Source organism: Pyrus communis, chromosome 1 (assembly GCF_963583255.1).
Source record: "Pyrus communis chromosome 1, drPyrComm1.1, whole genome shotgun sequence".
In the NCBI taxonomy this organism is placed as follows: domain Eukaryota; kingdom Viridiplantae; phylum Streptophyta; class Magnoliopsida; order Rosales; family Rosaceae; genus Pyrus; species Pyrus communis.
This window is the reverse complement of record NC_084803.1, coordinates 7,809,076-7,823,435: the sequence shown is the minus strand read 5'-3', so window position 1 is coordinate 7,823,435 and position 14,360 is coordinate 7,809,076. Positions and strand designations below refer to the sequence as shown.

The window sequence follows — 14,360 nt, the reverse complement described above, 5'->3', positions numbered from 1 at the left end:
AGATTCTTAAATTTTTGTTTTTAATGATAAATACCCTAAGTATCCGATGTTCTAGAGCGCCATAAAAAATCACCTTGAAACAATTTCAATATTAGCATTTAGGTAAACAAAACTACCACTAATTTCTTAAAATGGACAATGGGAAAGGTGCAAGGAGTAGAGCTGACGGGTGAGTAACACATAAGAACATGCCCTTGGGAGGGAAACAACAGTTGAAAACGGCTGCTTATACCCGGTAGGCTAAGGAGCAAAAGGAGGAATCCGCCGGATAAAAAAATTCAAGGTAGCAAACATTCTCTAGAATTTCTCTTAGATTCGAACCCACAGCTGACAATACGAGCTGCAAGGTACATTCGTCAAATTTTAAAGAGTGGTTCTATCACTCACTGCTCTATTCTGCTCACCTAACACATCCAACCTTAGACTTACTTATATGGATCGGGTTCACTGCCACCGAAAATCCTCTCCTACACTGTACGAATCCCATGAATCCTTTCTTCCCTCGGTTATTCAAATTACACATCCACAAAATATTGAACCAGAACAAGAAAAAACACAGTAATTTCATTCATTTAACATACAAATATTATTATTACAATTATATAATCGTACACACAGCAATCCGATTTCCCATTTGCCCCCATTCCAATTCACACCTTACGCGAAAAACAAACCCAAGAAACTCAAAGAGGAAGGACCTTCTTCACAATCTGGTCACTGAGATTGGCAATCTGTGAGTCAAGCGACTTCATGGTCTCCTCCTTCTGCTCCTCCAACTTCGCCAACGCCTCCTGCAGCTCCGCCTCCACCTTCTTCCTCCCCTCCGCCAACTTCTGCTCCACCTCCCCCTGCGTCTCCTTCTTCATCTTCGTCAGTGCCGCGGATATCTCCGCCCTCGCCGCCCTCATGATGGCGATGCCTTGCTCCTCAAGCTGCTTCACCTCCTCCGACGTGTCCTTCACGCTCCCCAGCTTCTCCCTGATGGCCGCGTCCCTCTCGTCCATGAACTTCCCCAGTGGGCTGTAGTAGAGCTTGTCAAGCGCCACCATCAGCAGCAGGAACTGCACCATCTGGATGGGGAGGGTCAGGTCGAAGTCGAACAGGGCCGCCTTCTCGAATTCCTCCGCCAGGGACGGTGGCGCCAATGCGAGCGAGGCGGCCGCGATGGCGGAGAGGGAGGAGGATAGGGATACCAATTGGGGCTTTGTGAGCTTTGGGAGGTTTGCTGGCATTTTGGGGATGGAGATTTGGAGTGGGATTCTGGGTTTTGCGATTGGGGTAGAAGGGGAGGAGGAGATGGGGACTTTGGAGGAAGCCATGATCATGTTGGCCATGGCGGAGGGCTCTGCTGGCTTCTGTGCTGTTCTCTGGATTTTTGGGATTTTGAGATTTCTTTGGGATTTTTGGATTTGGGGATTTGAGGGGTTGTGAATTTGTGAGGGTAAATCTTTGGGGAGAGGGCTATCTCAATTCCTTGCCACACATTTATGAGGATTTTATGGATTCAAAGGGGGGAAAGGAGTTTGTGGTGAGTGATGAGTGGTACTGTGACAGTCCCACATAAGGACCCAAAAAGTTGGCACCTTGGCTACAAATATAAAATAGCCCATCATCCAAACCTAGTCCAGGCCCAAGTAGGTTTTGAATCCCAAGTATGGAGAAATTGGAGTCAATGTGGAAAACAACTTACATGCACTTGAAATATCACAATGACGACATTGTAAGTCAAATCACACTTATATATGGGAAAGCAAAAACACATAACAGTGCGTGATTAATTTTAAGTTGTGTAACTATGGCATCCCTGGTGCAGGTAAGTTTCTCTCGTCACGAAGCTTTGAAAAGAAAATCCCTCTTTATGTACATTGACTTGGCTCCAAAATCTTTACAGCTACACTTTTCAGGTGTTGAGAATTGGAGCAGTAGAAAACGAAATTTATATAAGCGGGCAAATGATTAGAGTGTAAGGCCATATGTACTTTTAATCATACTATCTAATCAATTTAGGCCCGTAGGGATAGAAACCATACTGTAGCGCTAATCTGTTCTCCAGGTATCCCTTCTACTATACCGTTTTTCGCGTTTTTCGAAACAAAACCCGAATATCTTCCTAAACCCAAGCAACAACCCACTGGCTATGCTTGGCGCACAAGTTCTTTTAGATGTTCCAACAGCTGACAGTTTGGAGTATGGAAACCATTCTCCCAATAAGAAGGGCAGTGTGCTCTCATTGTGTTGGATAGAAACTTCATCATCACAATGCGGGGACTTTGGATTCTTGATGTCATCAGAATCATAACATACCTCGTCATTCTGTTCTACGTCTTTGCCATTCTCTTCTTTCTCAATGTCAGTCGGGTCTTCCTCTTGAAAGCTCAATGATCGCGACAATGACCTGCACATATCGAATTGACAAGTACACAGCACAATTGAAAAATAAAAGACCAGCAGAGAAACGCGGTTAAGAAGCAGGGCCTGGCAACAATGGTTCTTATTATCTGTGTAGGGAACTGCAGAAATTTCATGTTTTTGTGCTAAAAATTCTTGTAAAAGAGAAATGGGAATAGGGAGAGCCTCACATCGTGTTTTGTTTTAAAGCAAGGAACCCCTTCTTTGATGATTGGCTCTTTGTCATGCTGTAGTTGATTGAAACATGCCGGACAAAATGCAGCTGCACATACCAAACAACACCAGTTGACATACATGAAGACAACACAATGTTATCAGACTCTAAGTAATAGACATGCAGACATGGGGGGGGACGCAGGATAGAGGAAGTGAACTTGGAGTGGCAAAAACCAATTAAACAACCCAAATTACCAACGATCAATTTCAAGGACACCACACCAAGCATAATAGTAGCCAACTGGATAAATGATCAATTTCAGAAACTCAAGGGATCTGCCGCATACCTGATCACCGTCTTTGATGCCATAAAGTTTGATATGATCAGTTTCAACAAGTAGCTTCTGATTATCGTAGCACAAGCAGAAATGACCCCACACATGTGGCCTCCATGAACCATATTTAAACAAGGAACATCGTTAATGATACGAATACGGCTGTGTAATGAAATTACCAACTCAAAAGTATAAAAACTGCTAAGCTTCACATCTGAATGCTAACAAAGATAAATTTCTGTGATTATATGGTTTTGCAGCTTTTGCTTCTCATCCAAAATATTTAAATGGATGAAGTGAACATACCATGAAATTTTTCCTGGTCCCCTCTGTGGCATGTGACTGAAAACAGCCTCGACTGCCTGCTTTAATTCCAAAATAGTGGCTGTCATGGAAACTTGAATATCTGTGAAAGGGAAGATTTTAGTTCATGGAACTCGCCAGGAAAAAAAAAGGAAAGAAAGAAAAACATCTCGATTCATGCAATTCTCAACCAGAAAAACAAATAAAGGAACCTTAAGAACAATGTACATATAATGAATTAGATATGAAGAAATCAAATCAAATGAAATCAATCATATATTGGCCCTGAAATTTTGTGCGGCGAAACTTTGTCTTTCAAAACCAAAGGAACCTTAAGAACAATGTACGTAAAATGACCTCCTACATTCTCAAAATTTTCTCAGCAACCAAGCAGGCAGCAACGGGATTAACCATCGTGACAGAGAATTACAGACATGCTTAGAAAATGAAATTAGAAATTAATAGGCGCAATGCACAACAGCAACGGGAAAATTTCAAATTCCTTCCCAGGATTAGAATCAAATTGTAACTCAGAAGAGAAAATACAAAAAAATTTAGTCAGTTTTCCAAAACTTTCTCAGCAACCAAACAAGCCACCAACAATGCACCATAGATTTTCAGAAACGAGAAGGGAGAGAGAGAGAGAGAGTACCGAAGCAAGAGCCATCCAATTTGAGAACGGAGAGCCGGAGAGGCTCCTGAGGAAGCGCGGAGTACGACAAGCTCTTGCGGGAGAAGCCATCGACGAGCAGCAACGGCACAAACGGCAGAGAATTGGAGCGGCGAGGCCGTTCGATCGACGACTGCCCAACTGGGACAAAATCATCATCGTCAATTCTCAGCGCGCTATACGACATAATAGCTCTACGAATTTCTCCCGGACAAACCCCTCAACCATCGCCTTATACACACAAAAAAAGGAGCTCCAAATTCACTAAAAAAGGACTCAAAAGTTATAAGAAAAATAAAGACGGATTAGATTCTTAGGGAAGAAGAACACGCATTGTAAGATTAGGGTTTCGGAGCTTCTGTCGGAGGCAATTCCAGACAGAGAGAGAGACGAAGGAGAGGGAAAGCGAGCGAGAGGGAAAGGGAGAGGGAGATATTTCCCTCTACTTTTTCTTTTTCTTTTATTTTTTGTAACAACCAATACATCTATGATCTTAGACAACGAATACCTAAATGAAATAATCCAACGGTCATACTCTGCTGCCAGAATTTGAGGTGCACGAGTTTGATTCCGTAACAACTTTTGTTAAGAGTAAGAATTGCATGGAAAAAAATCTTACTTTTTCTCGGAATTGGTATTGTGTGTTGTGCCTTAACAAAAACACGAGTTCGGGCCACTCATTATTACGATTTGGTGGTATTTCTTTTCATTTGGAAGTTAGAGATTTTAAGTTCAAATTTTGTGGATGTCGAATTCGATACCAAATTAAACTGTCTATTGTGTGATCTTGCCGAACTCCCCCTCCCCTTAGTACAAAAATATCGATGTACTAATAAAAAAAAAACAAAATACGAGCTTGCATACACGCACAATTAATATAGTTCCAACAAAAAACTACGATCAACAGTATATATGAAACTACATTTTGCGTTTACCGTCGCTTCAAAATTTGAGCATATGTGACCGAAATATTGGAAGAAGGGAATATTCATGGTATACAATGACAAAGCCCAAACAAACTACATCAGCAAGCAGCTTGCCAATGCCAAATTGTGCAGCCGTTGTTTCTAACACCTGCTGGTTGGTATAGAAGAATACATAACACTCCGTTTCCAGTTAACGGTTAAACCCACCACTGAGCGGATGTCTCCGGTCTTAATACTGCACATCTCACTCCAAGAGCCTCATAATCGCAAAATCAAATTTGGTGGTGGTGTAAACAAGGGCAGCAACGAATCGTCTTCAGGTGAGAGAACTAGACATTTGTTGAATATGTTACTTCCCTATGAGCTTATAGTAGGCATACAACCCAGAGCCAATGAAACCGAGAGATTGACCGATAACATTCAACTACCAAATAAAAAAGTTAAAACGCGTCAATTTCTAAATCAAATAGTGAAAGAGTGATTTTATTAGAGCGGAGAATAGTTTGCACTTACAATATCAAATGGAAGGCCGCCGAATAGCATCCAGCCAAGTCCAACGGTAAAAAAATCCTATAGCAGTTTAGTGACCAGAAAATGTAAGAGAGATGAAATGTTACGTTAATGAGACATCTGTTCAATATCAGAGCCGCATATATAAACAATGTACCTTTATTCATTTATTTTCTGAATTAAAGTAACTTTCATATCCATTTGATCCATTTACGACATTAAGAAAGCTCAATCAAATGAGCCATAACATAGCTACCTCAATCGCCTTACGTTTTCAAATTTCAAATTATTCACATGCATAAAAGTATGGCCACACCACCTGGAGAAATTCATAGAGGCTGCTAACTTATGTTGTTAACACATCTAAGAGACAGAAATATAGGCTACACAAACCTTCAAGTTACCGCAAATTGTCTGCGTAAGAGCTGAATTCAGAGTTGTGTTAAGGAATATGCTGTAATTCAAGAAGAAGGCTAGTATACAGGAACAAAGCAAGACCGCCTGCCAAAAGGAGGAAGAAAAATAGGAAACAACAGTGGATCTCAATCAAAACCACAGGAGTTACTTGGAAGTTGTATTTAAGTAATGCAAGAAGATAGGCTTATTATACTTGAGTAATTGAAGTCAATTGAATTCTATGAAATGCCAAAAAACCCGGAGGGAAGATGTAAAATGCTACATAGAGAAAACCTTGAAACTCATTCCGGATGTTCTCAAAACTTAAACAAACATGATGCAACAATTGCAAGTCCAAACACGTCACTTCCACCATATATCAACTATATAACACTAATTCATGTAGGCCACATAGACAGCTGGGGGCGAAAAAATTCAATGAAGTTCTACATGAAACATGGAAGATTTATCTTGAGTTATCAAATAACAACATGAAATCAAATATCACGTTAGAACAATATTATACTCATGGAACCCACGAACCAAACTGCAGGTAACATTACTTTAAAAGAAAACTGGAAAATATCAATAAACTAAACCACCTTTCGACAATGATGCAATAAAAGGGAATAACTGTACCAATCAATAACATATTTAAATAAGTATAGCTTATAACTTATAAGCTACCAAGACACAAAGCCATGCAAAAAATACAGATAAAGAGCATTTCAGGAGTTGGAAGCCCGCTTTTGGACTATTAAGTGTGTATGCATTAGCAGAGAAGAGTGGCATTGGTGAAGAATGTACCATAAAACCAGGTGAAAGAAGATGAGGAAACTCGATTGTTGCCTTCAAGTCACCACTAATAAAAGTCAAAAACAGCAAAATCGGTCCGCATGTGAATCCTATCATAGAGAAACAATACCATATGTGTCACAGCTTGATTCAATTAAATGAAAATATCTATTTTTCCACAAGTTAAAAAAACCCGAAAGGGCACAAGTTGAGTCGGGATGTTTTAGCGTACCGTTACACCACATGAGGCCAAAACTATTAAGGCCACTGGATTTCCCTGACAAAAAGAAACTAACAGTCAATATCTTAGAAACCTGTCAACCAGCAAAGTGGAATCCACTGGATTTCTCCAAAGATAAAATGTTAAAGTATTACCAATACGGGCTATGGTTGCAAGATATACTGCTGTCGTGATGTTGGATAAGAAAACAACACCATAGCCATAGGCATCAAATGATAAATCCCGAGATCCGGCAACAAATGCACCAAGAACAATCAGGCCGACACTGATAACAACCTTAAAATATTCAGTTAAATGAGAAAATCAGGTAGATGGCCAATAAAGTAAAACACATAATGTAGAACCATTCTTCATCACATTCGCTCACGGGATAATACAAAACTCTCTCACTCGACCAATTCATGAGCACAAACAAAAGTGCCAACAGGTCAGTGTTCAGAACTTTCATCCAATCAAAATGTATATAATTCTTTACGTATATTTAGAAGAGCAGATTCTATAACATATTATCATCAGCATATACAGAATAAGTTACATACAAAGGGCCACTTACCTTCGAACAATGGGAGATGTATATCTCTGCCCAGCCAAAACATACTCCATAACCATTGTAAATACCACGGTAGTTCTTCTGAGGGTGGTGTACATGGGAACATTTACTCCACGGACAGACTCCATGGTGGCTAGCTTTCAAGGAGAAATAAATGAACGCGCAAACATGAATCACAAATACAAGAAAGCTACTGATCAACACTAGATTACAAAATGCGTACCATGTACAGCAAATAAGCTCCTGCAAGAGGAAGGGTTTTCTTCAATGTCTTTAATGGTACAAGTGTTGTGGTGTTGTTGTCAGAAATAATCGAAGATTCACCTACTGTGAAAGAAATCATCTTCCAGCGTCTCAAGGTGTAGAGAAAACCACATGAACATATCATCTGCAGTAGAAACCATGAAAAAGGAAAATGTCTTATTTTTTATCATTAGCTATTCAATATGCAGAGCAAACCATGAAGTTACGCACGAAAAGCATTCAAAACAAGGCCCACAACACCATGAGGTTAGACTGTGTCTTAATTTTGATTAAAGAAATGAACTTTACACAAGAACAGCACAAGAAAGCAGGCAGCAGACTTAAATTCCGACCAAAAGACGAAAGATTAATGTAGGATACGTTTGGGAAAATACCTGAAAAAGTGTGATAACGTTTGCACTTGGAAATTTATAAGACGAGAGAGCTGCCTTGTTGAACATCACCAACATCACTACACAACACAATGGAACAATTAACTAAATTCACTTTCTTTAAAAATTTCACACCCGTTTGGGATTGCAAAAACTTCTAACCATAAGTGCTTCTGCTAGAAGTGCTTTTATTATAAACACTTTAAAATAATTTATCTAAGTTTTTTCTACAGAACGCTTTTAGCCAATCCCAACTAGAAATACAAAATACCCAAATTCATATCAAAACAATCTCGCCCATTAAAGCTTCCAATCTCCTTCAAATATTTTGATATCCAATTTCAATTTCCTTGAAAGTTTGAAACTTTAATTTCTGGGAATCAAAAGTCAAAAGCTTTGAAAATTGCAGCATAACAGGATTAAAGGGGCGTGTAATTTACCTGCACAAGCCATGTACGAGATTGCAGCGTAGGCTCCACGTCTGGTCATGGCGGATCCTCTGAAGAGCTTCTCATCGTCGCCAGCTCCGATGAGTCTCTCTCTCTCCTGGTCCCTCGGAGGATCCGACACCGGCAATATCGTATTCTTGACCGAACCCGACATCTCTAATCTCTCTGTCGGAGTGTGTGTCTGTGATCAGAGAGAGTTCAACGTTAGGGAAAGGAATGGGACAAGAATTCAGTTCAAACGGGAGAGTCGAGGCTCGTCTGGGGCGGGTTCGAATTGGCCAGGTCAATTGGTCCCAACCCAGCGGGTCAATTGGGCTTAGTTTTTTTTTATTATTTTGGTCAAGGGAGTTTTCCTAATTTAATGAAGTTTTACTGGTTTGATACTAACATATTTTAATAAAAAGTTGGTATTAAAAAAAAAAATTGAACTTAAAATAGTGTTTGGTAAACACTTAAAATAACTTATTTTCACAATTTTTGATGAAAAAAACTGAAAACGTGAAGCAACAAAAATGAGCTTATTCTCACAATACATCAGAATCATTTTTTTGTCCAAAGTACAGCAATATCAACTAGAGGCAAATGCTGCTTTCTACAACAGCTACTATTCAATCTTCATAGAAAGTTTCTTGAAGTCGTCACCGGACACAACAGTGCCGTCCTAGGAAAATGTTCATATCATCGGGAAAATCAAATATTCAGTAATTTGGATGGGCTGAGTGTTTATTATTTTTTCGACAAAAAAAAAGTACCTATAATTTAGTGAAATTTTTCGTTAATTCATAAGTTAAATTTTTTAAAGTTGACTTGACGAAGTGTTAATACAGTATTAATTCATGATGCTGGATTATTGTGTGACTTAACTCATATCTTATGTTATTGTTGATTTTGAAATGTTAATTTTCTTGTGATGAATAATTTTTAGCTATACACAATTGTGACTCACTTGTATTTATTTTTTTTTGCTATGCAATGCAATTGGTATATAACTTTTTTTTCAAATTTTATTATTATCAAGGAGATGAGAGACTTCGAAAATATGATAATAATCTAGGAAAATGAATTCAAAACCCGAAACGTATGGATGAACTAAACACCCTATTTATTGTGATATTGGCTTACATGCTAGACCTGTCACGTAACTCTAATTGCAATGTAAACAATAATGAAGTTTAAGCATCTTTAGGGGTAACTTCAAACTTCTAATAATATTGTTGAACACAATACTTCAAAGAAAGATAAGGTTTAAAACCTTTTCACATGTCTTGAAAAGTTTTAAGAGTAAAGATAACTAAGACTATGCGTAAGTTGCTTAGGCCATCTCCAACCAAGGGTTGGCCAGATGGCTCATTTTAGTCCTCTAGTCCTCCAAAAAATTAATATTTTAATAAATAGTATATGGTCATATTTGCCTCCGTCTCTAACCGAGGATCAAAGGGTCATAGGGCCAAACATAATTTATTATTTAAAAACTACAACTTAAATTCAAATCCAACAGCTAAGTGACGTCAGCTAGCCGTTGGATTTGAATTTTTCTTTTGCTATAAATAGGGTGGATATGGCTATAATTCACACAACTTTGAATTCAATCTATTTCAATTCAATCTCTTTCTATTCAATCTTTTCAATTCGAGTTTGCAATGAATTCCAACTTTGGATCCTCTTCGGATTCCAACTGGGGGTCCTCATCCAATTCCAAATTGGAAGCAAAATGGGCGCAAATGAGACGAGAAGATGAGCAATTTGATGAAGAAGTTCAAGTAAGGCGCAACAAACAAAACAGAGCAGCAGCTATGGTGTGTCAGCCAACTAAGGAACAACCTCAATAGGGTGGCTCTGTTGCTGGTCGCTCTTATAAACCACGAAACAGAGTGATGTCGCATGCCAATCTAATGAACAACTACTTTAAAAAAAATATGAAACAAATTTTGTGAAATAGAAGTTACAGGAAAAAAAATAGAATTTAAGATAAAATGAAACAAATTTTGTGAAATAGAAGTTACAAGAAAAAAAATAGAATTTAAAATAAAATGAAACAAATTTTGTGAAATAGAAGTTATAGGAAAAAAATTTGTAAATAAAAAATAATAATAAAACTATAAAAATAAAATAAAAAACAAATGCAACGCCTAGCTGATGTTAGTTAGCCATTGCATTTGAATTTTAGCTTAAGGATTCATGTCGGTTATAATGATTTTTCTGGTCAGCCCTTTCAGATTCTATGGGGCCCTCTTAGATTTCACGAGCCATCTGGCCTAGCCCTCGTTGGAGACGACTTTCGAGTTATTTTCAGCCCTCTGGACCCTTCGGTTGGAGATGACATTAACCCCAAATGATGTATAAAAGAAAAACAAGGTTTCTTTCTTGGTGCCCCAACTTCCCCTCATTGAAATGACATTTTTTGACTCTTTGCAAGATATAATTAAACTTGATCATTAGCAAACGAATATAATTACAAAGTACAAGTTCAAACGACAAAACTAATTATTAATCGATGGACTTCAACTTAAAGTTAAAAGAGAAAAATCAAACAAAATTCTAAGCAATTATCTCATATATTCTATGTGTTGGGTTCTATTAAAAAGATAATGTCGTTATTTGAAAATTAATTTTATGCGTCTGTAACAAAAAATTTAGCTGATTTCTTTCAGATTTTGAGTTCAGCTATCATGGTTTTATGTTCTAGTAAAAGAGAAATGTTTATTTATCCGACTATCAATATTAAACATTAATTATATTAATTTTGTACATAAATGTGCGATCAAATTCACAGTCTGACAATACAATCTAACACATCATTCATTGTGGAATCATAGGAGGAGGAACCTTGGACTCTTGACATTTTGATTGAAATGGACAAAGTTGGTTGGCTTGTTTGCTACTACACGAATCTTCGAGGAAACCAAGTTGGTGGTAGTGATCCTAATGCCCTCATCCTACATAGATCTTCGATTAGTTAGATTGAACATCATGAAAAGGATATGATCAAAATATCAGTACTTTGAACAGAGAGTTATGGGTCTCTATAATTGAGAAGAGTGGCAGATTTAGAGAGGGAATATATGGGGGCGGCTGCCCCCACTCAACAATTTGTGGTTCCATTGTTCTTCCTAAATGCTAAGGTGGGGGCAAAATGTTCGTTAAATTTTCTCAAGGAGGTTGGACAAAACAAGCAAATGGTAGTTGAGTAATGTGTGTTTGCATCTTGTCTTAGCAAGAAAAACAAATTATGGGGACATATTTAGGATATCAAACTGCGTTAGGCTAAATTTATTTTACGTACAAATTTATCAGAAAACTTGATGATGATTTTCACATTCTTGTTCTTTCATACTTAATAACTTTCACGTTCTTACTCAATAGTAGTCTCTGTTCCTAAAATTTTTAAATCCTCCGCTACTTCAAGGACATTTTTGTCCACAATGGAAGCACCTTGGATGTCCCTTAATTAGGTGATATTGTTGTTTGCGATAGTTTTTGGTGCCTATATATGAGGGGACCTCTCAAAAAGATAAGAACATGAATAATAGTGAAAACTACTCCCACTTTTACTTGCCTTCAAAGTTCAAACTTCAAAGGCATATATGAATGTGATGCGCATGTGGGTTCTTAACATTATTTTTGTAAGGGTTGAACCAGACAGACTTTGCAAATAACATGCGATCGAGGTAAGTGACTGCTTTTCTGGTTGTTTGATTAAGCAACCCTAAACTCACGTTTAGCATACTAAAGCACGTTTGGCTTCTTCGGGGTAAGCTAAGGTTCATGAATATTTGGATATCTAAGTCTTCAATTCCATAATTTTTGGTCCCCTGTTCTGGTGGAGTATGTTGGCCCCGTCTAGGTGTAGGAAATCTAGGTCAAAGTAATTAAACTTTGTCCTAAGTAATTACGAATCAAAGTCCGGCTACTGCACTCTCACCATCTAGGGTGTGGCACTCCACTGCTTCGCCTAGCAGCACAATACTTGCATTGCTCTCTGGGATGTTGTATATATAGTCTATTATACAATTTAGTGGTATTTTTGACTACTTATAATTAGTAGTGAAATGTCTCAAATTGGACTCTTATGAGACTATGAACAGTGAGTTTGTTATCTAATTAATAAATTAATCATTATCTGATTTCTATATCTTCTACATATATGCCTTAGGTTCTTTTAGATGAGATTTTGGTCCAGTTAAATAAAGGTTAGGCTGGACTTGCATAAAAAGTTTAACCTGTAATTAACAAGACGCGTCTTGTTAAGAAGTGTTCTTGAAAAAAACCTTTGTTTATCAAACGCCATTTGTATTAGAACGTATACAAATTATCATGGACTTTTATAATTCATGAATACTTTTTAGTAAAACGCCGCTTTAGAAAATCAAAATAACTGACTATTTGGAGACAGATTAAACGAGACCATGCATAGAGGTTCAATCCAGTTAGCTAATGGACGCGCTTTTGATCACCTTCATCATGGAGTAATATGTATTCATCTACTGATCACTCTACTTGTGTTACTGGATTTTGGAGCCAACATATATACCAAAAATCTTTTGATCTCGATTAATATTCTTTCAGTTCCCACATTATTAGATAATTTATATTTAAGGTTTACATGTAAAACTCCGACACAGAGAATCCTTATTTTTTTAATAGATGAAGCTATATACAGCTAGAGGATCTTTGTACTTAGTAGTTAATAAAATAATTTGAATGATTAACAAGGTCAAGGGGATTGTTTGAATCATTCATGCATGCATCAACATGTGTTTGATCGTTTTTTTCCCGACATGTATATGTATAAGTTATCAAAAAGTATTCACTAATTAAACTCATGTGTATGAACTATTTAAAAAGAGTTGCCGCTGGCCATGGTTTGTAACTTTGTTCGTATGTTGGACTTGAGTGCCCGAAAGGGTTCGCTTGCTTGGCGAATATCCATAACTCGCATATGTTTTACTGTCATCTTTTATGTTACAAGTCGCGTTTCTTTTAATCACTTGATATATTTGATGTTTATAGATGACTTAAGATATTTTTAAGAAAATTGTTAATTTATTTAATACATGTGGCTGAGTCGGGATGACTATTGATCTCTAATATGATTAAAATTTTGTAAATATGTCTTGAATAATATTTTAGAAAATAAGCTGTTTAATCATGACATTTGTACACTATAATTACGTTAATCAAATATGGGTTCACAATGAGGTATAGAATGTACCCATGGCACAGACACACATGTTTTGTTGATTTTGTAATATTGAAAAACGTCTCAAGTTCGAATTCATCATTGCCAAAGTTTAAAACTTCAAAAAAAAAAAAGAAAAAAAAAAAGAAGGAAATTACGTTTGGATTTTGGGATTAGCCCATCAAACAAAAATCCATTTCATAAAGTTGTGGCCCGTTGTCACAGCCCTCGCGAACCAACTGATGATTAAGAAGCCCATATCCAAATCCAAAGCCACGTAAAAGCTTCTTCCATGTAGATTTGCTCAAGCAACACAAACGTCCTTCACCAACTATAGGTCTACAAAGTCATTAGCCTAAATTCCTAATACTAATTTTACCATTCCAACATCATCAAATATAATTTGTGAAGATAAAGACCAAATAAACATTGGTAGTTTGCAGTTGCGTTCACATTACAGATTCAATTCTCTCTTTTAACTTATTTTTAGGTTGTACACGATTAAGTAGTCATATTGGTTAGAACCTAGAGCAGATACCCTTATGCATCTAAGTTTAAATCTCCTCCTGCAATTTAGATTAGTTTAAGTAGAATATCACTCCGATAAAAGAGAGCATTGGTAAAATCTTTCAAGACAAACGTGTAGAACACAATCATGGACACCCATTTCTTGTGGGAGGAAGGCACTTGCTGCATTCCATGCTCATCAAGGTTCTCATAATCTTCTGCATTTTCAACAACAGAGAAGCTTTTACATACAACGGCTTTTTTACACAACGCTCCTGATTGCGCGTTCAAATTAAAAG

General features: G+C 37.4%; 3 protein-coding genes across 3 annotated transcripts; all 3 read right to left on the bottom strand.

Moving 5' to 3' along the window:
• Nucleotides 1-548: 548 nt before the first annotated feature.
• Nucleotides 549-1,470, bottom strand: LOC137730534 (ATP synthase subunit b', chloroplastic). The gene has a single exon (XM_068469528.1). It carries the CDS (start codon nt 1,332-1,334, stop codon nt 684-686), a length of 651 nt encoding a protein of 216 aa, XP_068325629.1. The 5' UTR covers nt 1,335-1,470; the 3' UTR covers nt 549-683.
• A 162-nt stretch (nt 1,471-1,632) lies between these two features.
• Nucleotides 1,633-4,319, bottom strand: LOC137730522 (uncharacterized). Its single transcript, XM_068469517.1, has 5 exons — nt 3,856-4,319; nt 3,207-3,306; nt 2,913-3,012; nt 2,580-2,671; nt 1,633-2,395 (listed from the first exon to the last, which is right to left on the bottom strand). Exons 1-5 carry the CDS (start codon nt 4,058-4,060, stop codon nt 2,038-2,040), a joined length of 855 nt encoding a protein of 284 aa, XP_068325618.1. The 5' UTR covers nt 4,061-4,319; the 3' UTR covers nt 1,633-2,037.
• A 410-nt stretch (nt 4,320-4,729) lies between these two features.
• Nucleotides 4,730-8,685, bottom strand: LOC137743772 (UDP-N-acetylglucosamine transporter UGNT1-like). Its single transcript, XM_068483715.1, has 10 exons — nt 8,367-8,685; nt 7,930-8,006; nt 7,515-7,679; nt 7,295-7,428; nt 6,876-7,006; nt 6,733-6,777; nt 6,513-6,610; nt 5,703-5,810; nt 5,313-5,369; nt 4,730-5,223 (listed from the first exon to the last, which is right to left on the bottom strand). Exons 1-10 carry the CDS (start codon nt 8,527-8,529, stop codon nt 5,149-5,151), a joined length of 1,053 nt encoding a protein of 350 aa, XP_068339816.1. The 5' UTR covers nt 8,530-8,685; the 3' UTR covers nt 4,730-5,148.
• Between the last annotated feature and the right edge of the window lie 5,675 nt (nt 8,686-14,360).

Bases quoted from the DNA above. Each gene is read 5' to 3' on its own strand.
- LOC137730534 (XM_068469528.1), bottom strand. From the start codon at position 1,334: ATGGCCAACATGATCATGGCTTCCTCCAAAGTCCCCATCTCCTCCTCC.
- LOC137730522 (XM_068469517.1), bottom strand. From the start codon at position 4,060: ATGTCGTATAGCGCGCTGAGAATTGACGATGATGATTTTGTCCCAGTT. The intron at 3,307-3,855 runs GTACTCTCTCTC...TCCCTTTCACAG, and splicing joins ATTGGATGGCTCTTGCTTCG to ATATTCAAGTTTCCATGACA. The intron at 2,672-2,912 runs GTATGCGGCAGA...TGGTATGTGCAG, and splicing joins GCATCAAAGACGGTGATCAG to CTGCATTTTGTCCGGCATGT.
- LOC137743772 (XM_068483715.1), bottom strand. From the start codon at position 8,529: ATGTCGGGTTCGGTCAAGAATACGATATTGCCGGTGTCGGATCCTCCG. The intron at 6,778-6,875 runs GTAATACTTTAA...TCTTTTTGTCAG, and splicing joins TGCAACCATAGCCCGTATTG to GGAAATCCAGTGGCCTTAAT. The intron at 5,224-5,312 runs GTAAGTGCAAAC...TTTATTTGGTAG, and splicing joins GCGGCCTTCCATTTGATATT to TTGAATGTTATCGGTCAATC.